Source organism: Bos indicus x Bos taurus, chromosome 17 (assembly GCF_003369695.1).
Source record: "Bos indicus x Bos taurus breed Angus x Brahman F1 hybrid chromosome 17, Bos_hybrid_MaternalHap_v2.0, whole genome shotgun sequence".
Lineage (NCBI taxonomy): Eukaryota > Metazoa > Chordata > Mammalia > Artiodactyla > Bovidae > Bos > Bos indicus x Bos taurus.
The window spans coordinates 20,791,986-20,818,935 of record NC_040092.1 but is presented as its reverse complement, the minus strand read 5'-3'; the positions used below and the strand labels follow the sequence as shown (position 1 = coordinate 20,818,935).

Genomic DNA, 26,950 nt, shown 5'->3' with positions numbered 1-26,950 from the left:
TTCCCTGTAGCTCAAATTGTAAAGAATCTGCCTACAATGCAGGAGACCTGGGTTTGCTCTGACCCTAATCCCCTTCTACTGTCAAAGTGAGTTTTTCCCTTCTCAAGTCCAAAATCACCCTAACAAAGCCCACCAAATCAGGCTAAATTCCCTGTCATTTGGAAATTTTACATTAACTTCGCAGAGCTAATTATGCTAACTGCCAGGGAAAGACTCTGAATCACTGCAAAGAACCAATCAGTTGGGTATTTCCTTTGCTTTAATAAAAGACAATTTTCAATTCCTAGGGGGTGTAATCACCTCAACCCACAGAGATCCACATCCAAGAAAGAGTGCAGCAGAGTGGGGAGAAATTCAGTGTTTCCGTGATGTTGTGGACTTTTAAAAAAGTATTCACAACCCAAAAATGGAGAGTTGTGTTTTATTTGGTGGGAATTTTTAGGACTTCAAGCCCAGGAGACAGGGTCTCGAGTGACGCTGAGAGATCGGTTCTGAGGAGCAGGGGGAGGAGTCAGGTTATAAAGAAATTTGCAACAAGGGGAAGGTAGTTTGAACATCAAAAGATTATTATTAATTAAGAAAAAACAAATATCTGAAGTTAAGGAATTTAGTGATTTTTTATGTATGGCAAGATGCAAGAGTCTGGGCTCACTGAAACCATTCCTTTCATACGCATCTCACCTATCTGGGGCCAGTATCCTGTTTTCACATCCTGACCTTCCCTTCCTTGGTCTCACCACAGGGAGCGGCTACAGTCTTGGCTGTTAGATAGTAGGTATTCTCTTTCTTCCTGAATTCCCTTAGGGCTCAACAGCTCACACGGAAGGGCTGCAATCGCTATAACTGTGACATCTTTATTTACTGATATGGCAGCAAACACTCTATTTCACATCATATTCTGAGATTCCTCAGGGCTCCACCATAGGGAGTGGCTACAATCTTGATGGCTTCTAGGTGGCAGGTATTCTTTCCTTCCTGAGTTCCCTTGGGGCTCACCAGCTCACCAGTCATGGTAGCTGCAATCAGTGATCACTGTGACATCCTTTGTTTACTGATATGGCACAAAATATTCCATTTCTCATTGTATTACAAAACAGTAGTTTGTAGTGCATGGGTTTGATCCCTGGTTGAGGAAATAGAACCCCACAAGCCACATGGTGTGGACAAAAAAAAAAAAGATGCAACACCACGTTGTACATAGCACCAGGATGTCAAGAGATGCTTAGAACTCAGAGAGAGAAGAGAATTGCTTTAGAAAATTCCATTTACCCACAGTACACAAAGTCTATCGGAAACAATGACTAAATTTATCTAGCCCACCAAGAAACCTCACTGGAGGTGGCAATGTGGCCACGTGGCTGTGGTTGGAGATGGCCACTCTGCCCCTCTCCCCATGCTGCATCGTGCTATCTGTCCCTTTGTAAGAGGCCCCAGGAGGAATTTCTCTCAAGACTCAACTAGGAAAAACTGTACTTCATTGAAAGCCAGATTAATTTTTAATCAATGGTCCCCATGATTCCTATAGCTAATCATATTTTGGATTTTTTGCAAACTGGAGACTATATTAGGGACCTACCTTTACTAAATGCAAGGTCGTTGGCATGTTTTTTCATGGGCTTGTGTTCACTCCTGGTTTTGTTTTACTTACCTCCTACGTTAGGTCCTTTCCCCTAACCCCTACATCTTGCCTCATCCATTTTTTTTGGATTTTTGTATTATACACACTTTTTAAGACTTCAGAAATGGACTATTTCCTGCCATATCAAAGATCTCCTGGAGAAGGATATCACAGCCATGAGCAGTTGCAGCCCTCCACTGTGAGATGGTGAGCCCTAAGGGAATTCAGGAAGGAGCGGAACACCTGCCATCTAGCAGTCCTCAGACTACGGCCACTCCCCACAGTAAGGCCTGAGGAAAGCAACCTCAGGATGCAAAGACACAGAATGTGCATGCATGCTCAGTCATGTCTAACTCTTGGCAGCCCAGTGGATTGCACACTGTAGCCCACCAGGCACCTCTATCCATGAAACTTTCCAGGCAAGAATACTGGAGTGGTTTGCCACTTCCTACTCCAGGAGATCTTCCCAACCCAGGGATCAAACCCTGTCTCCTGTGTCTCCTGCATCAGCAAGTAGATTCTTTACCAATGGGTCACCTGGGAAGTCTAAAAACACAGGAGAGTGGCTCTATTTCGCTGAAGTACATTTGAAAGGAATGGTTTCAGTGGGCCCAGACTCCTGCAACCTCCCATACATAGAAAAGTGCAAAACCCCTTAACTTGGGATATCTGGTTTTAATTAACAATAATCTTTTGATGTTCAAACTACTTGCCCTCTGTTGCAAAACTTCTATATAACGTGACTCCTCTCCTCACCTCCTCAGAGCAATTCTCTCAGGATCATTTGAGATGGTATCTCCTGGGCTTGAAGTTCTAAAAATTCTCACCAAATAAAACATAACTCTCAACTTTGAGGTTGTGAATATTTTTTAAGGCAACAGACTTTAATGCCTTTCTAATCCTTTCTTTGGAATAGTGGAAACTTATCATTTCAACAGAAATATATAAAAAATTCAAAAACTCACTCTCTGTGGTAGGAATAACATTTGGACCAAAACTCCTATGACTTTCATAAGCTGTGATGACCTAAAGTTCCTAATTACACTTATTGACACAGGTGATCCTCTGATGCGTTTTGCTCACTCTGGTGCATCGGTGAGAACACCCACTCTGAATTGCTTTGAACGTTTGGATAGGTACACATGTGAATTTAATTTGTGGAGCACTTAATAAAATGTTCTATAAAAATAAAACATTTCATTTATTAAGATTTTACAGAGAGGCACACAGGAGGACAACAAATCTCTGACGTAGAAGCTGATGATTTGTAAGAAGTCAGACGGTAGTTGAATTCTAAGCTTTGTGTATTCTGATCCAGGGGTTACTGAGGAATACAGCTAATATGATGAAGGATACCAGTAGTAAGCTCTTGGCAACACACTGAGAGTAAGGCTCTCCTGCAAGACAATGAATCAAACAAAGCAATTTTTTTTTGTCATTATCATTATTTTTTAAAACTTTTTATTCTGTACTGGGGTACAGCCTATTAATAATGTTGTGATAGTTTCAGGTGAACAGCAAAGGGACTCAGCCATACACATATACATGTATATACACATATATAGATGTAGCCATTCTCCCCTAAACTCCCCTCCCATCCAGGCTGCCACATGACATTGAGCAGAGTTCTCTGTGCTGTACAGTATAGGACCTTGTCGGTTATCCATTTTAAATACAGCAGTGTGAGCAACATTTTTTTTGGTCCTGGGGGCATTCTTGGCTGAGCCATACAGCCTGTGGGATCTTAGTTCCCTGATCAGGGATCCAGAGATCAAACCTATGCCCTCTACAGTGAATGCAGAGAGTCTTAACCACTGGACCACCAGGGAATATCCAGGAATGTTGTTATTTCTTAACTTTTTGGGTAACTAGGTAGAAATAAGCCAAAACATAAATAGTGATCATTTCTAAATGGCAACATCTGTACATGTTTTCTTTTTAAAATTTTGCTATATGTTTTAACTTTCCTGTGACATTTATACTCTTTTCAAAAGTTTTTTAATTAACGTAACCTAATGATAACCATTTCAGAAAAGGGCTTTACCTACCTCGATAATATTGGGTCAGTGGATATAGAAGTTGTGGCCAACAAACCTCATTTCTGTTACAGTCGTACTCTGTAAAATTGATCTGGAATCTACAAAACATTTTAGAAGGTTACAATAGCTATAACAAAACATGCTTTTGATGAGCTGCATCAAAACCTGATTAAAGGGCTTCCCTGGTGGCTCCAGTGGTAAAGAATCCATCTGTCAATGCAGGAGACACGGGTTCAATTCCTGACCAGGTAAAATCCCATGTGCCTTGGAGCAACTAAGCCCGCATGCCACAACTACTGAGCCTGTGCTCTAGAGCCCCAGAGCTGCAGCTACTGAGCCCACATGCCTAGAGCCTGTGCTCTGTAACAAGAGAAGTCACTGCAATGAGAAGCCCGCAAACCAAAACTGAAGAGTAGACCCTGCTCTCTGCAACTAGAAAAAGTCCTCGGGAGCAGCAGTGAAGACCCAGCACAACCAAAAATAAACAAAATTATTTTTAAAAACTCACTTAAAACTTGATTAAAGAAGTAAAGCTTTTGTTTGTCTTTTACTTACTCAGCAGCACTACGTGGCATGTGGGATCTTACTCCCCCCACCAGGGATCAAACTCATGCCCCCTGCAGTGGAAGCACGGAGTCTCAACCACTGGATCACCAGGGAGGTCCCTAAACGTCTTAGTTTTAAACATTATGTTTTTCTGCTTCCTGATCATGTCACTGAGATCAGCAAACAGATTACCTTGTAAGGGGATGGGGTAACTGTGCGGGTATCTTAATAAACTGGACCGATGCGCCAATGGGGAAGAGGTCAGCCTTGTCCTCACAAGTCAGTCCACACTGGAACTGCCAGGTCACGGAGGAGAACCTGGGAGGGAAAGGTCACGCAAGCGACAAAGCCACCGCTCACTTCTGGTCTGCTGAGAACACCGGGTAACCGACACAACATGAGCAGGGCTTCTCCTATACACGGTTCACGTTTTCCTGGTGCTGCCGTTCCCCCTTTGAAGTACGTAAATGTTCGACTGCACACACAAGCTGAGACAGCTGTGTAATGAACCCTTGTGGACCTACCACAGGCTGCAACCACTACCAGCATTTTGCCAGTTCTGCTTCTTCTCTTCTCCCCCGTCATCTCATTTCATGCTGGTGCTTTTAAAGTTCATTTGTTTTATCACTTGTTTATCTCAAACAATAGTGTAATAGTAATAACAGCAGCAGCAGCTAACGATTTTTGATGGCTTTCTATGTTATTGCTGCCTTTTTGCCTATCCCTGCAGCCCTTTGCTTTTCTTCTAGTAACTGCACCCCAGTTTTCCCCACAGGGAACTAACCCTCTCCCACTCTCAGTCGAGCAGACGAGGGGACTCACCTGAACCTAGGAATGCGCTCATCACCTACACCCGGTCAATCAGATCTGTCTACTCTCCTGGCCATAGTGATTGGCTCAGAATGGAGCACATGACTGAAACTGAACCAATGAAAGTCTTCCTAGACCATTTTTGAGAAAGATGGGGAAACGAGGCACCCTCTTTCCACCAGACTTGCTAATCTGATATAAGCCTGAAGTTGCTGGTGTTCTTCTTTGCCACCTCTTGAGGAAACTTCCCTGCAAATGCACACTTAGCCTCGATGCCATCATACCTAGTCTCGACACCAAGTATCTCCTGCTGAGTCATCCCTTCCACGGCACCAGCATCCGAGAAGAGGATGCGGATGTTCAGCTGCGCAGGAACATCCAGGCAGATGCCACTCACGTTGCTGTCAGGTGGGTCTGCGCCTGCACCAAGGGCATCCACACCTGGATAGGTGTTAAGTTGTGCATTTTGGAAAGAAGAATTTAGTTTCTGTTCTCCTACAGTACTGTAATGTAACCCCCCAAATTGGAAATATTATTAGGCAGGAATCAGAGGATTGAGTCTTTAATCTCTAACAGGCTCTAGTTATATGCCTCCCATGGCTTCCCTGGTGGCTCAAACGGTAACACGTCTGCCTGCAGTGCGGGAGACCTGGGTTCGATCCCTAGGTTGAAAAGATCCCCTGGAGAAGGAAATGGCAACCCACTCCAACACCCTTGCCTGGAAAATCCCATGGATGGAGGACCCTGGTAGGCTACAGTCCATGGGGTCACAAAGAGTCGGACACGACTGAGCAACTTCACTTTCACTTTTCGTGTTCAAAATGTCTCCTTGGGCTTCCCCGGTGGCTTAGTGGTAAAGAACCTGCCTGCCAATGCAGAAGACGCATGTTCAATCCCGGATCCAGGAAGATCCCACATACTATGGAGCAACTGAGCCCATGAGCCACAACTACTGAGCCTGTGCTGTAGAGCCCATGAGCCGCATCTACTAAGCCCACGTGCCGCAGCCCGAGCACGCTGGAGCCTGAGCTCCACAACAAGAGAAGCCACCGCAATGAGAACACCCAGCACAGTCAAATGAATAATTAAAAAAAGAAATAGAGACTTAAAGAAAAGTGTCCCCTTGTATGTTAACTCAGTCACTGGAACTTTAAATCTTTGACTCACCTAATAAAACCATAAATCATGATTCAGTTCCCAAGCTCCTCATTGACATCCACCCAGAGTTTGAACAGAAATATTGACCAGTAGTAAAAGGCCTTGAGACTTATTCTGCACAGTCACTGTTCTAGTAAAAGCTTGTGTAAGACATTTAGAATCCATACTAACAACTTTAGTTACTACAGATTAAATAGTTCAAAAGCAATTTCCTGGTGTGCTGCCATAGCAGTAATACAAATGGAAGAGGATAAAACTGGAAAAGAGATGAATTGTCATTCATCTCGAAAACTGGCCTCTGTGGGGGTGGGAGGAGAAGAAACAGCAAGGTCAGTCACAGGATGTGGATGGCAAGCCTTAGGGTCACTCTGGGGGGATTTCTTTGTTTCTTCAGGGATCAGGAAGGCTGTCACCAACAGTTTCGTTCTCCTTGATACATGGGCTCAGCACTGTTCCTCTTCTGCTCATTAACAAGGACCAGGGCTGACCTGCAGCTTAGATACGAAATACAAGCTAACAGCTTCCACCATGAAGGCAGCACAATGCCTTCACCTCTGACTTCCCAACTCTGCCTTTCTGTCTTGAAATTTCCTGTGGTTTTTACTTCTCCAGTGCTTTATTGACCCCTTCCCTGCATCCCACAGGCACCTCCATGGCCCACCTCACTGGCCAACAGGTTAACAAGGAGTTGACAAGCCCTGACCCCTGGGTTCTACTTCCAGATGAGGACCTAACTCTGGGCTTAGGGTCTTGAGCAGAAGTGGGACAGGCAAACCACGTTGCTGGCCAGACCCCACTGCCTGCGTCAGAGAGTGGTCAGCAGTACCTCAGCCAGGCATACATATTACGTGATCCCTGGCCACCCCCAGGGAAGGGGACAGAGAGGGTTGTAATGATTCAGACCCTAATCACGACAGGTGGGGAAAGTTCAGGGGCATGTGTCTGGTTGGTCCTTTGTATGAATCCCAACCTGATGAGCTGAAGTGACCTTGGAAGGTGTAGAAAGGGTAAAGACAGGACTCGGTGTTTGGGGGCAGGGGGAGGGTTTGCACTCCCAGCAGCATCCATAGGGATGGGAGGGGACTTAAGAAAGCAGATGCTGCAGTGTCAGATAGCTCGTTCAGGCCCCAAGAGGCAATCCCAGGAAGGACAGGAAGAAAAGAAGCTCTCTCTGTATTCAAAGTGCCTTTATACACTCAAGCATGCATGCTCAGTCGCTTCAGTCATGTCTGACTCTTTGCGACCCCATGGACTGAGGAGGCTGGCGGGCTACAGTCCATGGGGTCGCAAAGAGTCGAACAGGACTGAAGCAACTGAGCATGCACACATGGACTGTACCCCGCCGGGCTCCTCTGTCCATGGGATTCTCCAGGCAAGAGTACTGGAGCGGGTTGCTGTGCCCTCCTGCAGGGGATCTTCTCCACCAAGGGATCGAACCACAGTCTCTTATGTCTCCTGCATTAGCAGGTGGATTCTTTACCACTAGTGCCACCTGGGAAGCCCTTTATGCATTCCAGACTCCCTGAGAAATCAGAGCAATGCTACCAGACTTGCTGGCTGGGAGAAGAGAAAGAGCTAGGAACCCTGGGTTTAGCTCCAGCTCTGCCACAACAAAGTGTGACCTCAGACCACCCCTGTGAGCCACAGCTCAGTGACCAGATGGACACTCTGTAACTGGAGTGGAAATCAGGCTCATTGGAGCTAAGTCTGTTCCATGTACTCCCTGCGGTGTATCTCTTCTTCACATGCCAAACCCCTGCATATCTCTTCACACACCAAACCCCTGTGACCTCAACACTCGGAGCAAATGCCTCTGACCAAAGATGCTGGAACATCAAATCTTTTTATCTGGCCTTGGTGACCCCACTATTATTAGCTCTGTTACACCTTAATTTCTTTCTTTCTTTTTTAATAGCTTTATTGATATGCCATATAGTTCACCTACTTAAATTTAAATGTATAATTCAATTCAATTATATTCACAGAGTTATGCAACCAGCAGCAGATTCAACTTTACAGCATTTTCATCACCCTCCGAAAAGAACTCCTATACTCACTAGCAATCACCCTTCATTTCCTTCCAACAGCCTGAGCCTTGGGCAACCACTAACCTGCTTTCAGTGTTTATAAGTTTGCCTTTCCTGGACACAGCATTATAAATGCAATCCTAGAGTATGTGCTCCTTTGTGTCTAGCTTCTCTCACTTAGCACAATGTTTTCTATCACCTTTTAAGTTAACAAAATTGCTTTTGTAAATTATAAAACCAGTTCTCAACTGTCCATATTGCTGGCAATCAAAAATAGGAATGCAGACTGACACGCACTCAAAAATCCTTAAATTTCATTAAGACTTCCTTTTCCAAAGACCGTTAGCTTGTAAAACAACTGGGCAATTTGAACTTCCTGTAGATTTCCTCTTTAAAAAAAAAAAAAAAGCCATTGTGAATAAGAGATAAAAGACATGAAAAGCCTTCTACCTGGAGAGCTAACCTCTAAACAAATGTCTGTTGGATCACGGCAAAGAAAGACGGCTGCTGAGTCAGCCTTTAATGCCACATCTGACGCTACATAGTCAGAGCAACGGAGGTACATCTTTCACACACGTGCAGCTTTGACTTACGTATTATTTCAAGCCAGCCATCACTGAGATCGTTGTAATCGGAGTTGCCTCTCATTGCAACATGAGTCACTTGTACTAATGAATCAAGCAGTTCAACAGCATTCTCCCTGCAAGAGAGGAAGACATTTCTCAGCTCCTGGCCAGCAGGTCTTGTCCTGAAGTCCTTTCTGAGGGTGTCCAGGTTGTGCTTGCTGGATGCCTAAACAAAAAAAAAAACTGCCAGGGGATCTAGGCTGGGAGTTTCACCCCTCAAGGATGGTCTTCCCGAGATGAACTTACACAGCAAGGGGAGGATGTATGGAAGCAGTCTCTCACTTCAGACTTAGAACATTAGTAACTTACAATAGAATCATGTGCAGGCTCCTTTGAGTGTCAAAGAACTTGGCAGGTGGGTAGATCACATGTCAAGTCACCAGGATAAGTTCATGGGCCAGAGTGACCCCATAGTAAAAGGAACCTAAATAATTAGCTAGAAGTTTGAGCTATGAAATGAGGTGAAAAGGACTTCTCTGGTGGTCCAGTGGATAAGAATCTACCCGCTAATGCAGGGCACAGGGTTCAACCCCTGCTCTGGGAAGATACTATACGCTGAGGAGCAACTAAGCCCGTGCGCCACAACCACTGAGCCCACATCCTGCACTGAAGCCTGTGTGCCTAGTGCCCATGCTCTGCAATGAAGAATCCCCCCTGCTCGCCACAGCTAGAGAAAGCCCAAACACAGCAACAAAGACCCAGTGCAGCCAGAAACAAATTTTTAAAAATTTGGTTTAAGATTAAGAACTAGAACTTAGCATCTCTCTTGTTCCAGTGACCTCACTGGAGGTACAAATCTTATGAACCACAAGGGAGAGACTTTGACTGTTGACTCAGGCCTCGCACCCTTCCATCAGGAGCCACTGTGGGTAACCTGTTCCCACACTTTTTCTTCCCTTCTCAATGTTACCTCCACCTTTTTTCTGCTCTCCAGAGAAGTACACCACTTGGGATATATTTCAGATGATATGGGTATAAGAACGAAAGTGAAAGTGTTAGTTGCTCAGTCGTGTTGCTCAAATTTTGCGACCCCATAGACTATAATCCGCCAGGCTCCTCTGTCCATGGAGTTCTCCAGGCAAGAATACTGGAGTGGGTTGCCAGTGTATTTATTTCCTTCTCCAATACATGCAATCAAAACCACAAGAAGATACCACTTCACATCTACTCAGTTCAGTTCAGTTGCTCAGTCGTGTCCGACTCTTTGCAGCCCCATGAATTGCAGCATGCCAGGCCTCCCTGTCCATCACCAACTCCCAGAGTTCACCCAAACTCATGTGCCAGTAATGCCATCCAGCCATCTCATCCTCTGTCGTCCCCCTCTCCTCCTGCCCCCAATCCCTCCCAGCATCAGGGTCTTTTCCAATGAGTCAACTCTTCGCATCAGGTGGCCAAAGTATTGGAGTTTCAGCCTCAGCATCAATCCTTCCAATGAACACCCAGGGCTGGTCTCCTTTAGGATGGACTGGTTGGATCTCCTTGCAGTCCAGGGGACTTTCAAGAGTCTTCTCCAACACCACAGTTCAAAAGCATCAATTCTTCAGAGCTCAGCTTTCTTCACAGTCCAACTCTCACATCCATACATGACCACTGGAAAAACCATAGCCTTGACTAGACAGACCTTTGTTGGCAAAGTAATATCTCTGCTTTTTAATATGCTATCTAGGTTGGTCATAACTTTCCTTCCAAGGAGTAAGCATCTTCCCAAAAAAATAAAGTCTGACACTGTTTCCACTGTTTCCCCATCTATTTCCCATGAAGTGATGGACCAGATACCATGATCTGAGTTTTCTGAATGTTGAACTTTAAGCCAACTTTTTCACTCTCCTCTTTCACTTTCATCAAGAGGCTTTTTAGTTCCTCTTCACTTTCTGCCATAAGGGTGGTGTCATTTGCATATCTGCAGATATTGATATTTCACATCTACTAGGTTGGCTATTATTCAGAAAACTGGAAAATAACAAGTGTTGGCAAGGGGGAATTCCCTGGCAGTTCAGTGGTTAAGTCTATAAGCTTCCACTGCAGGGAGTGAGGGTTCAATCCTTGGTCAGGGAACTAAGAGCCCTTCTGCTGAATGGCATGGCCAAAAAAACAAATAAGTGTTGGCAAGGATGTGGAGAAACTGGACCCCTTTTATGCTGTTGGTGGGAATGCAAAATGGTACAGCCTCTGTGGAAAACAACATGGCAGCTCCTTAAGAACCGAATACGATGATCCAGCCATTCCATTCCTGCGCACACACCCAGAAGAGCTGAGAACAGGCCCTCAGACAAAAAGTGACCCAAGGCTGTTCAAAACACAATTCACAACGCACTATTCCACAAATGTGGAAATGCCTCAAATATCCATCAACTAAGGAATGAATAAATAAATGTCACATATATACATATATATCTCTCTCCATACAATGGAATATGATTCATTCGTGAAAAAGAATGAAGCACTGACACAGGCTACAAACATGGATATCTCAAAAACAGAATGCTAAGTGAGAAAAGTTAGATATAAAAATTCACAAAGTATAGGAGACCATTTATATGAAATATTCAGAATAAGTAAATCCATAGAGACAGAGAGTGAATTGGCTGTTGCCAGAGCTGAGAGGAGGGAGGAATAGAGAGTGACTTCTAAAAGGTACAGGTTTCAGGGATGTTCTTGGTGATTCAGCAGCTAAGGCTCTGAGCTCTCAGCACAGGGGCCTCAGTTCGATCCTTGGTCAGGGAACTACATCCCATATGCTGCAACTAAGACCTGCCGCAGCCAAATAAATATATTTTTTTTTAATTAAAAAATAAAAAGTATAGGTTTCATGTTGCAGAGACCAAAATGTGCTGGTACTAAACAGAGGTGGTAGTTGTACAACATTATGAATGCACTAAATGCCAGTCAACTGTTAAAATGATTATGTTGTGTGAATTTTGCATCAATAAAAAAAAAAAAAGAATGCATATGAATATCCATACATTTTCCAAATCCCACCCAGATAATTAAATGGGAAATTCTTTATACATCATGTAACAAAGCTTAAAAATTCTTTAAATGTTAATCACCGATGACACTTAGCTCCAACCCTTTCTCTGATTTTCTAGGAATGTGGGGTTTCCAATGATGTGAACAAACTTCCCAGAGAAATTTGCATAAATACCGATGAAACTTCCGAGAATGTCTATTTGCACTTATGCTGATGTTTGAATCAACTCTAAATTGTACTGGAAGTTTGTACTGTTTTTTAATTTATTATTATTTGGCCACGCTGGGTCTTTGTTGCTGCATGCGGGCTTTCTCTTGTTGCAGAGCACAGGCTCACTAGCTGTGGCCTGAGGGTTTAGCTGCTTCGAAGCATATGGGATCTTCCTGGACCAGGGATCAAACCCGTTTCCCCTGTATTGGCAGATGGATTACTAACCACTCGAGCACCAGGGAAGTCCATGACGTTTGTACTATTTACTATCACTTTCACATAAGTTTCATTCAGACTGAAGTTTTTCATGCTGTCTTTAATACTCATGGTGCGGGGGGCGGGGAGGGGGGTGAATTAAATTTAAGCAAACCACTCAAAACGTAGATAAATCCATCAGTGAGACACTCACCTAAGCTTAGTACAGTTTTCATTAATTCCAACTTCTAAAAGGCACCCAGATAGTACGTTTTCTCCAAATAAAATGGGTTTGCGAGTTGCTGTCGAACACAAGCTCCCTCCGGCTATAAAATAAAAAGATTATTCTCTTGCTATTTTTGCAAAACAAAAGTAAGTAGAAGATTTACCTCAAAGTTTTTCTTAAAAAAAAAAAACAGAGAACAACAAGCAGAAATAGTTTCCAGTTCTCTAGAAATGAGGTCATTGTTACTCTAATCCTCTGAAAGCTGAACAAAGGTTTCTTTCTGTATCAAAATACCTGGACAGGGATCAGGGGTTTATTCTGAACCTGAAATTTAATGCCTTCTGGCACATGTGGGTAATTACCACTGATGCAAAGATTTTCCATAGTTTGGAATGAAACTATTTTCCTGTCTCTGATTAGCACCATCTTGGGTTAATCAATGACAACAATGACAATGGAGTCTCCAGCCACTTTCATATTTAAATCTCTTATTGAAAATCAGCACTTCAAGCGAAAACAGTTAACATTTTTTATAGAAAGAAAGAAAAAAGAAAAGGAAGCTGCAGAAGCATGGAAAACAACCACCCCTAGGCTAAATAAACACACCAGGCTTTAAAGTAATTGGTTACTCGATCAGATTCAAAATATGGCAATATTTCCAATTATAGTTCACCAGCTGCTGCTGCTGCTAAGTTGCTTCAGTCGTGTCCGACTCTGTGCGACCCCATAGACCGCAGCCCACCAGGCTCCGCCGTCCCTGGGATTCTCCAGGCAAGAACACTGGAGTGGGTTGCCATTTCCTTCTCCAATGCATGAAAGTGAAAAGTGAAAGTGAAGTCGCTCAGTCCTGTCCGACTCTTAGCGACCCCATGGACTGCAGCCCACCAGGCTTCTCTGTCCATGGGATTTTCCAGGCAAGAGTACTGGAGTGGGGTGCCATTGCCTTCTCCACTAGTTCACCAGACAGCTAGTCATATCATCAAATCAGATTACCAGGATACCAAAGGTGTAAAGTTGTGACATTATTTGTCCCGTTGGTGCTTAGAGCTCGAACAGGCTTGCCAAGTTGGTAACCTAGACAAACACAACACAGGAGAATGAGCATCTTTCCCTCGTAGTTTATTTCAATGCAACAGGCGCTAGCTCGTCAAATAACAGAAAGAAGGAATCCACAATGAAAGGAAACATGCGCTCAAAGTTCTTTTTCAGAATACCCTCAAGAGAAGGACATCAACATAACTCCTTTCATTTGTTTCGTTTTTTATTGAGGTATGAAGCGAAGTCGTTCAGTTGTGTCCTACTCTTTGCAACCCCATGGACTGCAGCCTACCGGGCTCCTCCGTCCATGGGATTTTCCAGGCAAGAATACTGGAGTGGGTTGCCATTGCCTTCTCGAACCTGGGTCTCCCGCATTGTAGGCAGGTGCTTTACAGCTGAGCCACAAGGGAAGCCCTTTTATTGAGGTATAGTTGATTACAGTGCTGTGTTAGTTTCAGGTGTACAGCAAAGTGACTCAGTTATAGACATGTTCTTTTTCAGATTCCAAAACACAGATGTTAGTGTGGTTTTTTGAAGACGCTTTTAAAGTGAAATCTGAGAAATGAAAACTAGGAAGGAATCAGTCTTAGAACTCTCACCTTGGAGAACAATAAGCTGCTGGGCAGGCCAGTTCATGAACACTCACTGAGAGATTAGTACGGCTTATCACAGGGGCTCATAAAGGAAACTTAAAACCAGAGTAACTTTCCCATGTAGCCTTTTTCCAGTAAACTAATTCAACCCCAAGGTCTGATTTAGCTCCTATTCCCATCCATTTCCTAGTAATCCAGCTTACGATTTCCACCTTTTTAATGTGAAAAAGTTCACAAGCACAGAAAAGTTAAAAGTAACACCATGAACCTCACTCAATACAGCCACCACCTAAAGTCAACCACTGTTAATATTTAGCTGTATTCTTCTTAAGTAAGTGTTAGTCATTCAGTCATGTCTGACTCTTTTCGATCCCATGGACTGTAGCCTGCCAGGCTCCTATGTCAGGAAATTCTCCAGGCAAGAATACTGGAGTGGGTTGCCATCTCCTTCTCCAGGGCTCCCGTAGGGAAAATTAGAATGGACGCCTCAAGTCCAAGGGAACCCCTGGGCCTGTTCATTACCAGAGTGTTCCTCTCCTTTGTAAAGTGCCTCTGACTGCTAGATCATGAGCCATTCAGGGCCCACTGCTCTTCTGATCTTAACATATCTAATGTGCACCCCAAAGATCTTTCCTTAGGGATAGATAAAATATTTCCCATTTTTAGAAGCTTTATAACACCAAAACACAAATTTCAATAAAACAGCACAAACAATATATTAATTTATATTAATATGAAATATAATAGATACTTGTCTTATCTATTATAAAAGTATATATATTTGGGGTGAGAGGGGCAGGACTATTTGAAAATAAGTTGTAGGCATCATACAACTCACATCATGAAAGCTCCATCAGACATCTCTCAAAACTAAGGATATTTCCCTACATCATCATGATGTCAATATTTCTAAGAAAATTAATAATAACCCCTTATAATCATATCATATCCAGTTCATATGCATATTTCCTATGTCCCTTCCAAAAATGCATATTACAGTAGCATTGTTCTCAGTTGGTAAAGAATCTGCCTGCAATGTAGGAGACCCTGGTTTGATTCCTGGGTTGGGAAAATCCGCTAGAGAAGGGATAGGCTACCCACTCTAGTATTCTTGGTCTTCCCTTGTGACTCAGCTGGTAAGGTATCTGTCTGCAATGTGGAAGACCTGGGCTCAATCCCTCAGTTGGGAAGATCCCCTGGAGAAGGGAAAGTCTACCCAATCCAGTATTCTGGCCTGGAGAATTCCATGGACTATATAGTCCATGAGGTCGCAAAGAGTCAGACACGACTGAGTGACTTTCACTTTCACTTTGTTTATATAAACTGGGATACCATCGAGGTTCCTGCGTGGTGTTTGCGTTTCCAGCATTACGCCCCCCCTTCCCAATAAGCGGCCTCCCCTCAGGCCATGGGTCTAATCCTGCCAGAGTACACTTCATGCTCATGTCTGCCTCCTTGGCTTCCCCCAGGTTATTCCTATCCCCAGCACCCTTTCCAATTATCTGCTTCTCAAGACACAGTCTCCTCCACGCAGCCCACAGTGGAAACACAGGGCAGGGTTCTGACTTGCTCGGTGCTTTTCCTCCAGCCTAGGAGCAAAACCTGGCATGCAGACTTTCCTGGTGGTCCAGTGGTTAAGAATCCACCTTCCAATGCAGGGGCCTTGGGTTTGAACCCTGGTCGGGATCCCACATGGCTCAGGGAAACTAGATCCCACATATCAACCCAATACACCCAGATAAATAAATACATACTTTTTAAAAAACAAAACAAAACCTAGCACGTGCTGGACATTCAACACTGTTCCTTAGTGATGCAGTCTGGGCAAATGGTCAACATTCTGCTCCTCTGAATCCTGGAGCAACTGACCCTAGTAACCGACCTCGTTTGTTAATTATCTTGGGTCGTTCACTGTTGTTTCCTGTGACTTAGCACCGTCAGCTCCAAAGAAGAGAGTCCCTGAGGACAGGGCCCATGTCAGATAGTCCTCAAAAAACCCCATCCAGCCTCAGAAAGTACTAGAGAGACACTGTCTCTCTATATACAAGCTGCGTCTCTGCCTGATTGGTTCTGGCTCTTGATGTATTCTTTGTTGACAAGAGCATCAACATTTCTCATATATTCTGACAGGTTTTCTTAGAAATCTTGTCAAATTAAGTCAGTGACATAAAAATTCTTAAATTTCAGGAGCCTGGTCTCTTTTTTTTCCCCCTCAGTTACCTTGGAGTTTATATAAACTAAGAGAAAAAGGTCATAATGTTTTCATGCAGTACATATGTCATTCTTTAAATAACAATTGTCACTTATAACAGAAATAATTAAGGAATGCTGCACTTGTGATCCATACAAAACATCAACACTTTGGGTTGTACATAATTTAAAGAAATGTCCCAAACACTTCTCGAAATACTGTAGTAGCCAATAAATACACAGAGGAATGCCTTAGGCGGCCATAGGCATGCAGTTTAGAAAATAAAGAAAAAAAAAATCACACTAGAACTACTTCATTTCTTCAAAATCACTGAGTAGGAAAAGCAACATTGAACTTCCATACTGATTTTACATAACTTCTGTACTGTACCTTGACCTAACCAGAGTCTGCTCTTAGAAGCCAACAATAAACCCTAACATTAAAAGCCTATTTAAAAGAAAAATATATATATATATACAGAATTGTGTATAATTAAATCAGTATACATAAATATTGAAGATCATGCAAAGCAAAAAGTTACTAAAAGTTTAAAAAAGTTGTTCCTTCGTGATTAATTACTGCGTGCTGAAGAATAGTAATGGAATTCTCTAAAAGTTAAAATAAAAGTTGTTCCTTCGTGATTAATTACTGCGTGCTGAAGATAGTAATGGAGTTCCCTGGTGATCAAGTTTAGCACTCCACACTGTCACTGCTGAAGCCCAGGTTCAATCCCTCATCAGGGAGTGAGGATCTCAGAGGCCGCGGAGCACAGCCTCCCACCTCCCCCACCAAAAAAAAAAAAGAGGGAGGGAGGGAGGGAGGAATTAGGAGTTTGAGATTAGGAGATACAAATGATTGTATACATAAAACAGATAAACAGTGGGGACCTACTGTGTATCACAGGGATCTGTATTCAGTGTCTCCTGATAGACCATAGAGGGAAGGAATACGAGGGGGAGTATATCCACGTGTGTATAACTGGGTCACTGTGCTATATATCTGAAACTAACACAACACTGTAAATCAACTATACATCAATCAAATACATTATTTCATTTAAAAAAAGACCAGTAGCTAAAGAGAAAGACTGTTTTAGCTTTACAACTCAGACTATATATAACACTTTATGAAAAAAAAGTAAGCTGTTAGCAGGAAAAGAATACAGTGTCACAAGAGAAAAAAAGAAAGGTCAGAGTCACAAACTAAAATTGGAAACAATTATTTACAATCATCATTATAGCACAGGAGTGTTGAACTAAAATGTGTTTGTAAGATCAGTGATTGATATGCACTCTCACCTGGGTTTCCAGACCATTCCTGTTCATTACCACTGTTATAGCTTAAAAATTTCACTGTAAATCTCTGTGTCATGATTCCTAGAAATAAAATAAAAACATAATGTCACCAATTTACTAAGAAATTATCCACCATAGTGTTTTCTTTGCCTTATAATTGCATTTCAACATGCAAAAAAAAAAAAAAAAACTCCACTGTTTTCTGATTAAATCATAAACACAAATAAGAAAAACAGGTCTGAATTAGTTTATCTGGTATAATTATGAGAATCGTGAAGAAAGAAAAAAACGCTTTAAATTAAAAGCATTCTCGCTGCCCTTCACAAAGTTACCTTTCTGCTGGGCATTAATTTCTGCCCTGATAATTCTGACGTTTATTTCACTGATTGTATTATTATTCCACCTGAAAATATAATGTTCTTCCACGTTCACATTCCTGGGGGCTGGTCCAGTACTTAAAAGTGTTTCTGGAAATAAGAGAGTACTTTCATAAATTAAAGACCTAAAAATAAAAATATTAAAGACCTTCCTTTAAGGGTTCAAGCCTATTATTCGCAGTTCCCTCTGCCTGGGTGGCCATCCCCCACCCCCATCCCTGCCCTGCAGACCCAATTCCTTTACACAGCAGGGTCATCACCTCCTCAAGAAGCCATCCTCAGATCTCCACCCAAGTCAGCATTAGCTACCTTCTCTTTCCACACCATCCCAATAAACTGAGTGAGCTCCATCCCTTCCCTTTTTTAAAAATATTTACTTTTTATTTATTCATTTATTTGGCTGCTTTGGGTCTTAGGTGTGGCATGGGAACTCTTAGTGGCACCATGTGGGACATAGCCCCCTGACCAAGGATCAAATCTGGGCCCCCTGCATTGGGAGCATGGAGTCTTAACCACTGGACCACCAGGAAAGTCCCTGTCCCTTTCCTCTATTTCAGCCTCCCTGGTACCCAGCTCACAGCCTAGTGCAGAGCACGGGCTTGGAAGAGTATCTGTGAAATGCAAGATTACAGAAAGATTACATCTGGTAAAGATTACGTCTGTTAAAGCAAAGATTACAGAATGTCAGCTCTTTAAGAGCAGGGGCCTGGTGTCTAGTTCACTACTATATTGTACTAATAGCTGATGGAAGGAAAGAGTAAGTTCCAAGAATTATAACAAATTGAAAAGAAACACACGTAGTATCCTTCATGGAAAAACAAAAGTCCTGGTAATATTGGCCAAATTCTATGTACTTCAGTTGGCTGCATTACAATCACAGAGTTTAATGACTGGAAAAAGAAAAGCAAGCAAGAAGTGAAAATGCTGGGTCCTAAAGAACCTTTAACTCTCTGAAAAACACTTAAGAAAAAGCCCACATACCCAGAGAACAAGGAAGGACCCTGGAACCCACATAATCTAGGACTGAGAAGGATTGGGTTCAAGGTCACAGATGTTACTCCACAGTAAGTCAAGATAGAACAAGGAAAAAGCAAAATACTAGTGGGATATTTCTCTAACAACTACAAATCTCCTAAAATTCTTAATGAAAATATGTTCTACTCTGGGACTACGGTAAGTCTCTTGCATACGAACGAGTTCCATTCCAAGAGCATGTTCATAAGTCCAACACGGTTAGCCTAGGTACCCAACTGATGCAATTGGCTCTATAGTACTGTACTGTGATAGGTTAATAATAGTTTTCACACAAATAATACATTAAAAACAAACACAAACAATGAAGAAAACATTTCTAATCCTTCAGTACTGGACCTTGAAAAGTACAGTACCAGAACTGGCATACAGGGGCTGGCATCGAGTGTAGAGGCGAGGAGGGAGAGGAGCTGGGAGATGGTAGAGCTATAGTATCGTCAGCAATAGGAGACAAAGGACAAGATGAAATTTCACTCAGGCCTGATGGTGGCGGAACACGTGTTTGCATCTTGCAAAGTTCGAAACTTGAAGGTTTGTATATAGGGACTTACTGTATATATTCCTTGTGAGGAATTATATACATTCCCATAGAAATGGTATAAAAGTATAACATTAAAATACCTGTATTGGTGATGAATCTGTCTAAGTCAGTTGCTTCCTCGTAGATTACTTTCGGTGTAACTATGCCTGAAAAAACACACATAAATGAACTTCCACAGGAGTACATGAACCTCACATGTTCACATTTACCTACGAAAATGAAAGTTTGCCAAACAAATACAGTGCCTATGCCTGCCCTGTGCGCCAACTACTCAGCTCCCCTCCACTCCCCAAACACCATCAAACAACCTGCTATTCTTGGCATCTAATTGGCATCTAAGGTCCATGCTCAAATGGACATAACTTACCTCCCATAGCACCATTCTTTATCTTTGCACTGGTAATTCCATCTCGTTCTAGGTACTCCTCCAGGCTAGTAACGCACTGAACATCAAAATTTTGCAGGAAAGCCACAGGAGCGTTGTAGAGGCACTGCCCAGCCAGGGACACCTGAGGGCAAGGGGGGAATGCCGACAGATTTATGACCTCCTTTCTGATCATAGAAAAAAGAGATCAGTGTCTTGGAAAAGCATCCTTTCTGCAGCCTGCTTCTACTGCTGGGTTAGCTCCAATAAAGGCTAGGGCATTCACTAGTTAACTGACTTGAGCAGAGTATCTACTTGACTTGCTAATCAAACTCCGGAAGCCACTGGCTGCAGGGTCACAGTAAGTACAGCTTCTAAAGAAAATTCCCTGCTTTGCATCATTTACTTTGCAGAAACATGATTACATTCAGCTTCAGTTTCTTTTCTGTTGTTGTCTTTTGTTTTTTCACTTTTTGGCCATTCCAGGCAGCATACAGGATCTTAGTTCCCCCGGCCAGGGAGGGAACCCGTGTCCCCTGCAGTGGAATCACAGAGTCTTAACCACTGGACTGCCAGGGAGGGTCCCTCAACTTCATTTTCTCTCCCTCATTACAAATGCATTTTTGTTAAAGCCATAAGAACGGATTCATATGGATAGTAAAGAGAAACAGTTTAGCCTCCCATGTCATCTTCCCATAAATACTTTTTCCTCATAATTTTGAACTTAATAAAGGTAAGATTTCACATAAAACTCAAGTCTTAAAATATTTTTCAAAATTCTATTAAATATTTAATTAACACAACACCATAAGTCAAATATACTTCAATAAAAAATAAATAAAATTTTAAAAGTATTTATGGCTTACTAGAAATTGCCTGTTAAACTAATACAAGTGAGAAACAATAGTTACTTCCATGGAAACTTCTAGACGGTCTTTTGGTTTTATTTAGTAAGTTCACTCTGAGATTTAGCAAAGACAGATTGATTTAAGAGTGACTATCAAAAGAAAAAAACAATGCAGAGACCTTAAATGGCTGAGTGCCTGAAAAGTCCATAGGAGAAAAATACGTAATTCAGGAAGAGATTTTTTTTTTTAGAATAACATGACTTAAATTAGTAAGAGGAAGGGGAAAGTGAGAAAAAGCTTCTGGCATATTAAAACTGAAAGGATTACCTGTGGAATAGTAAAATATGCCTTATCTACTGTCATAACGGGGTCTCCTTGTTTGTAACCAAAATCTGAAAAGTCTTTTAGATCAGTATGCAAATATATGCCAAAGGAAACTTGATGTCCAGAGGAACTGCAAATCGATGAGAGAAACCACCATTAACATGATAAAAGCAATTGTTTTACATTTTTTCTCTGCTTTTTTAATTATCAAAATAATATTTGTACTAAATGCCACTGACCTGTGCGTTTTAAAGTAGTTAATGGTTAATTTATGTTCCATGAGTTTTACTTCAATGCTAACAATAAAGTTGCTTTAAAATGTCAACAAGACAGAAATGTAAAGGACAAAAAGTTAAAGTCGAGCCCATCACTCTTTCCCCCAACCCAGAGAATCGCTATTAACCATTTGTGGTATCAATTTCTTTTCAATGAGGGCTCCAAAATCACTGTGGATGGTGACTGTAGCCATGAAATTAAAAGATGCTTGCTCCTTGGAAGGAAAGGTATGACAAACCTAGAGACATGACTTTGCCAACAAAGGTCCCTATAGTCAAAGCTATGGTTTTTTTCAGTAGTCATGTACGGATGTGAGAGCTGGTCCATAAAGAAGGCTAAGCACAGACGAACTGATGCTTTAGAACTGTGGTTCTAGAAAAGACTCTTGAGAGTCCCTTGGACTGCAAGGAGATCAATCCAGTCAATCCTAAAGGAAACCAGCCCTATATATCCATTGGAAGGACTACTGCTGAAGCTAAAGCTCCAGTACTTTGGCCACCTGAGGTAAAGAGCCGACTCACTGGAAAAGACCCTGATGCTGGGAAAGATTGAGGGCAGAAGGAGAAAGGAGCGACAGATGATGAGATGGCTGGATGGCATCATCAACTCAATGGACATGAGTTTGAGCAAACTCTGGGAGATAGTAAAGGACAAGGAAGCTTGGCATGTTACAGTTCATGGGGTCGCAAAGAGTTGGACATGACTTAGCGACTGAACAACAACCAGCTCTTTCAAATACTTAACACAAAATAAACTTACTATGTGAAACCTAGAACTGAATCTAGAATGGAGGGATTGAATGGAGCCTTTGGAGAGGTCCCCAGGACATGGCCACATTCCAGGGCCATCTGGGTGCGCACCCCTCTCCCGGACAGCCCTTCAGACACTTACATGGAACCATGGTAGAAGTACCCGAGAAAGGGTGAGTTGGCAAGCTGCACACACAGGAATGGAAACCAGTCGGGGACTCCATGTGACATCTGTATGGAGCAGAGCTGATCAAAGGGAGGATTAACATCTCCTCCAAAAACACCAGGGAAACAGGACTCCCTGAACAGTGCTGTTAAATCTGATGAGCATTCCTGGAAAGAAGATGTAGAGGAGCTCAGAGAAGATTAAATCCCCCCTCTGCCTGCTGTCAGGATCTCCTGGCCAGTGTGATGCACTTGCTGCTGGAGACCAGCAGGGCGTGGTAGAGAAGACAGGAAATAAACAGCTGGCCTCCAGGCTGAGAGCGTTTGCGCTCACACCAAGTCATCTCCCTACGAGGCTCCAAGTCAGGAACTTTGGACCTTCACAGAATTTACATCTTAACTGGGGACCTAAGACATGCCTACAAATAAGATGCGAAAAAGAAAAGGTAATATGAAATAGACCACAGGTGGAGAATTTTCAACTGGCATCACCACTCACGCCAGTATTCTTGCCTGGGAAATCCCATGGACAGAGGAGCCTGGCGGGCTACAGTCCATGGGGTCGCAAAGAGTCGGACACAACTTAGCCACTCAACAGCAACAGCGTTCAAATTCCTAGTCCAGAGAAATCTAAGGGCAATTCCAGAAGAATCCTTGAATCATTCTTGTTACATCACGACCCGATTGGTATCATCAAGAAGTCACTTTATTCGGATGGACCTAGAGCCTGTTATGCAGAGTGAAGTCAGTTAGAAAGAGAAAAATAAATATCATATATTAACACACATATGTAGAATCTAGAAAAAAGACCCAGATGAACCTATTTGCAAAGAAGAACTAGAGACACAGAGGTAGAGAACACAGGTACACCAATGGGGAAAAGGAGAGGCGGGATGAACTGGGAGATCGGCGCTGACATACACACTATTGAGACTATGGGTAAAATGGAAAACTAATGAGAACCTAGGTACAGCACAGGGAACTCTACTCAGTACTCTGTGGTGACCTAAATGGGAAGGAAATCCAAGAAGGAGGGGATATATGTATCTACATAGAGCCAATTCACTTTGTTGTACAGTAGAAACTAACACAACATTGTAAAACAACTATACTCCAATTAAAATTAATTTAAAAAATTAAAATTAAAAATATGTATTTGATCTGGGAGTAGACAATGGATTCTTAGAAATGACACCAAAACCATAAGCAACAACAATGACCAAAAACTGGAATAAAGGGAGGGAGAATTAGATGAAAGAGGTCAAAAGGTACAAATTTCCTCTTGTAAGTACACACTAAGGGTGTAATCTACAAGAGCAATATAATTAACACTGCTGTACACTATATACGCAAGCTGCTAAGACAGCAAAGTCTAAGGGTTCTCATCACAAGTAAAGTTTTCTATTTCTTTTTGTCCTTTTTTAAAAAAACTTTTTATTTTATATTGGAGTATAGCCGATTAACAATGCTGTGATAGTTTTAGGTGGACAGCCAAGGGGCTCAGCCATACGTAAATATGTATCTGTTCTCCCCCAAATCCCCCTCCCATCCAGGCTGTCACATCACATTGAGCAGAGTTCCCTGTGCTGTGCAGTAGGTCCTTGTTGGTTATCCTTTTTAGATAGAGCAGTGTGTATAGGCCACATTCCTCTAAATGGTAAATGAACTGGAAAACCATAGAGTTCAAGTAGTTCAAGGTCAAGAGAGAAAAAAATATGTTTTGTTTTCAAAAAACTAAATCCTCTCCAAATTGATTTAAAAATATTTTTAAGTTCTAGAAATCTATATTAAACCATGTGTTCTGTAAACTAACATGAATGAAAGTTCCTCACCTACAACATAGGCATATATACACATATCTAAATGGGTCTGTACTGGATTCTAGAATGCATGTGAATGTGTACAGTCACTCAGTCATGCCTGACTCTTTGCGACCCCATGGACTGTAGGCTGCCAGGCTCCTCTGTCCATAGGATTTTCCCGGCAAGAATACTGGAGTCGGTTGCCACTTCCTCCTCCATCTATTTGTTTAATTTTGTGTCTATACGAGATGATGAATGTTCACCAAACTTATTGCGATACCACTTCATAATGTATGGAAGTCAAATAACCATACTTTAAACCTTAAACTCGTACAGTGACTGTGTCAATTATATCACAATAAAACTGCCAACAAAGGTCCATCTAGTCAAAGCTATGGTTTTTCCAATAGTCATGTATAGATGTGAGAGTTGGACTATAAAGAAAGCTGAGCACCGAAGAATTGATGCTTTTGAACTGTGGTGTTGGAGAACATTTGAGAGTCCCTTGGACTGCAAGGAGATCCAACAAGTCCATCCTAAAGGAAATCAGTCCTGAATAGTCATTGGAAGGACTGATGATGAAGCTGAAACTCTAATACTTTGGCCACCTGATGCGAAGAACTGACTTATTTGAAAAGACCCTGATGCTGGGAAAGACTGAAGGCAGGAGAAGGGAACAACAGAGGATGAGATCGTTGGATGGCATCACCGACTCAATGGACATGAGTTTGAATAAACTCCAGAAGTTGGCAATGGACAGGGAAGCCTGGCATGCTGCAGTCCATGGGGTCGCAAAGAGTCAGACACAAGTGAGCAACTGAACTGAATTAAAAACTGGAAGAAAAAAATTGATAAACTGGACTTTATCAAATTAAAACTTTTGGGCTTCAAAGAACACCAATAGGAAAACGGACTTCCTAGACAAGTAGGAGAAGTTTTTGGCATATCATATATCTGATAAGTGACTAGAATCCAGAGTGCATAGTGAACTTTAAAAACAAAAAGACAATTTAATTTAACAACAAAATTAAACAACAAAAAGACAACCTAATTAAAAACTGGCCAAAGGGTCTCAACAGACATTTCTTCAAAGAAGACATATAAACATTCAATAAGCCTTTGAAAAGATGTTCAACATCATTTGCCACTAGAGAAATATGGATCAAAATCACAATGAAATGCCACTTCACACCCTCAAGGAAGGCTGTAATCAAGATTATTATAGCCATTGTTGGTGACATCATGGAAAATTACAACCCTTATACAGTGCTGATGGGAATGTGAAATGATGTAGCTACTTTGAAAAAACAGTTCCTCAAGGGAATTCCCTGGCAGTCCAGGGGTTAGGACTCATTTCCATTGCCAAGGACACAGGTTCAATCCCCAATCAGGGAACTAAGATCCTACAAGCTATGTGGCTCAGCCAAAGAGAAGAGAAACAGTTCCCTAAAAGGTTAAACATGCAGTTCCCATGTGGCAAAGCAATTCCACTCCTAGGTAACATAACCAAAAGAAATGGAAACACACGTCCAAACAAAAACTTGTATACAGGTTTATATTCTTGTATCATAGAAGCATTCTTCATAGTAGCCAAAAAGTGAACACAATCTAAATGTCCACACTTGATAAATGGTTAAGCGCTCTGTGATATATCCACACAACAGAAGATGATTCGGCCATAAAAAGGAATGGAACATTAACCCACGCCACAGCGCAGGTGACCCTTGAAAGCATGATGCTAGGCAAAAGACGCCAGACACAGGGCTTCCTTGGTGGTCCAGGGGCTAAGACGCCAGGCTCCCAGTGCAGAGGGCCCCGGGCCAATCCCTGGTCAGGGAACTAGACCCCACATGAGGCAACCAAGACCTGGCACAGGGGAATAAATATTAAAAAAAAAACAAAAAGAAGAAGAAGCCAGACACAAATCCTACAGACTGACGGATTCCATTTACATGCAATGTCCAAAAGAGGCAAATCCACAGACACAGAGAGTAGATTAATAGTGACCTGGGAAAACAAACTAGTGAAAATAACAGAAAAGAAGCAGACTCACAGATACAGAGAACAAACCAGTGGTCACCAGTGGGGAGGGGGATGGGGCAGGGGGCAACACAGGTGTAGGGGATGAAGAGGTACCAACTACTACGTATAAAATAAATAAGCTACAAGGGTGTATTATTGTACAGCACAAGGAATACAGCCAATATTTTATAATAATAACTATAAACGGAGTACAACGTTTAAAAAGTGTTAACTATGTTATACACCTGAAATTTACATAATTTGCAAATCAACTACACCCAGATAAATAAATATACTTAATTTCTAGTGAAAACAAACAAACATAAAACAGTATGGGGATGATGGGCATGAGTGAGAGTGACTGCAAATGGACACATGGCTTCTTTTCGGGGGTGTTGGAAACATCCTCAAATTAGATTACTGCGATAGTTGAATTCACTAAAAAAAAAAACACTTAAAAAATCACTTATTTTTCTCTCCTTTTTATATTTTCTTAAAGGCTTCCAAGTAAGACATTAAAATCATCCTCTCAGTATCATCACAATCAGGACTTTATCCAAACAGACATTTTTTTTGGCCATAATTGCTGCTTAGTCACTCAGTCATGTCCAACTCTGCAGCTCCATGAACTGTAGCCCACCAAGCTCCTCTGTCCATGGAACTTTCCAGGCAAGAATACTGGAGTGGGTTGCCATTTCCTATGCCAGGGGATCTTCCCGATCCAGGGACTGAACCAGTGTCCTTGTATCTCCTGCACTGGCAGGTGGATTCTCTACCACTACCGTCACCTGGAAAGTCCTTTGTCCACAAACTAGGCTGAAAAGGCTAGATAAGAAAATACTCAACTGGAAAACAGGACGTACAATCTCAGCTTTTGAAAGACCACGCACTACAAAGCTGTTGATGG

General features: G+C 42.2%; 1 protein-coding gene across 5 annotated transcripts in view; it reads right to left on the bottom strand.

Annotated features, from left to right (window-relative positions):
• Positions 1 to 2,795: 2,795 nt before the first annotated feature.
• Positions 2,796 to 26,950, bottom strand: part of TCTN2 (tectonic family member 2) — a 28,976-nt gene continuing 4,821 nt past the window's right edge. For 3 of the 5 annotated variants that reach the window (XM_027566999.1, XM_027567000.1, XM_027567002.1), the window contains 13 exons: positions 22,197 to 22,387; positions 21,033 to 21,159; positions 19,861 to 20,002; positions 19,574 to 19,639; positions 17,876 to 18,010; positions 17,547 to 17,624; positions 13,420 to 13,500; positions 12,415 to 12,526; positions 8,792 to 8,898; positions 5,298 to 5,454; positions 4,396 to 4,521; positions 3,667 to 3,755; positions 2,796 to 3,015 (listed from right to left, as the gene is read on the bottom strand). In XM_027566999.1, coding sequence (XP_027422800.1) covers positions 2,912 to 3,015; positions 3,667 to 3,755; positions 4,396 to 4,521; positions 5,298 to 5,454; positions 8,792 to 8,898; positions 12,415 to 12,526; positions 13,420 to 13,500; positions 17,547 to 17,624; positions 17,876 to 18,010; positions 19,574 to 19,639; positions 19,861 to 20,002; positions 21,033 to 21,159; positions 22,197 to 22,387 — 1,515 coding nt within the window. In that variant the 3' untranslated portion in view covers positions 2,796 to 2,911. The remainder of the gene's footprint in view (positions 3,016 to 3,666; positions 3,756 to 4,395; positions 4,522 to 5,297; positions 5,455 to 8,791; positions 8,899 to 12,414; positions 12,527 to 13,419; positions 13,501 to 17,546; positions 17,625 to 17,875; positions 18,011 to 19,573; positions 19,640 to 19,860; positions 20,003 to 21,032; positions 21,160 to 22,196; positions 22,388 to 26,950) is intronic. The other 2 variants (XM_027567001.1, XM_027567003.1) reach the window with 2 other exon arrangements.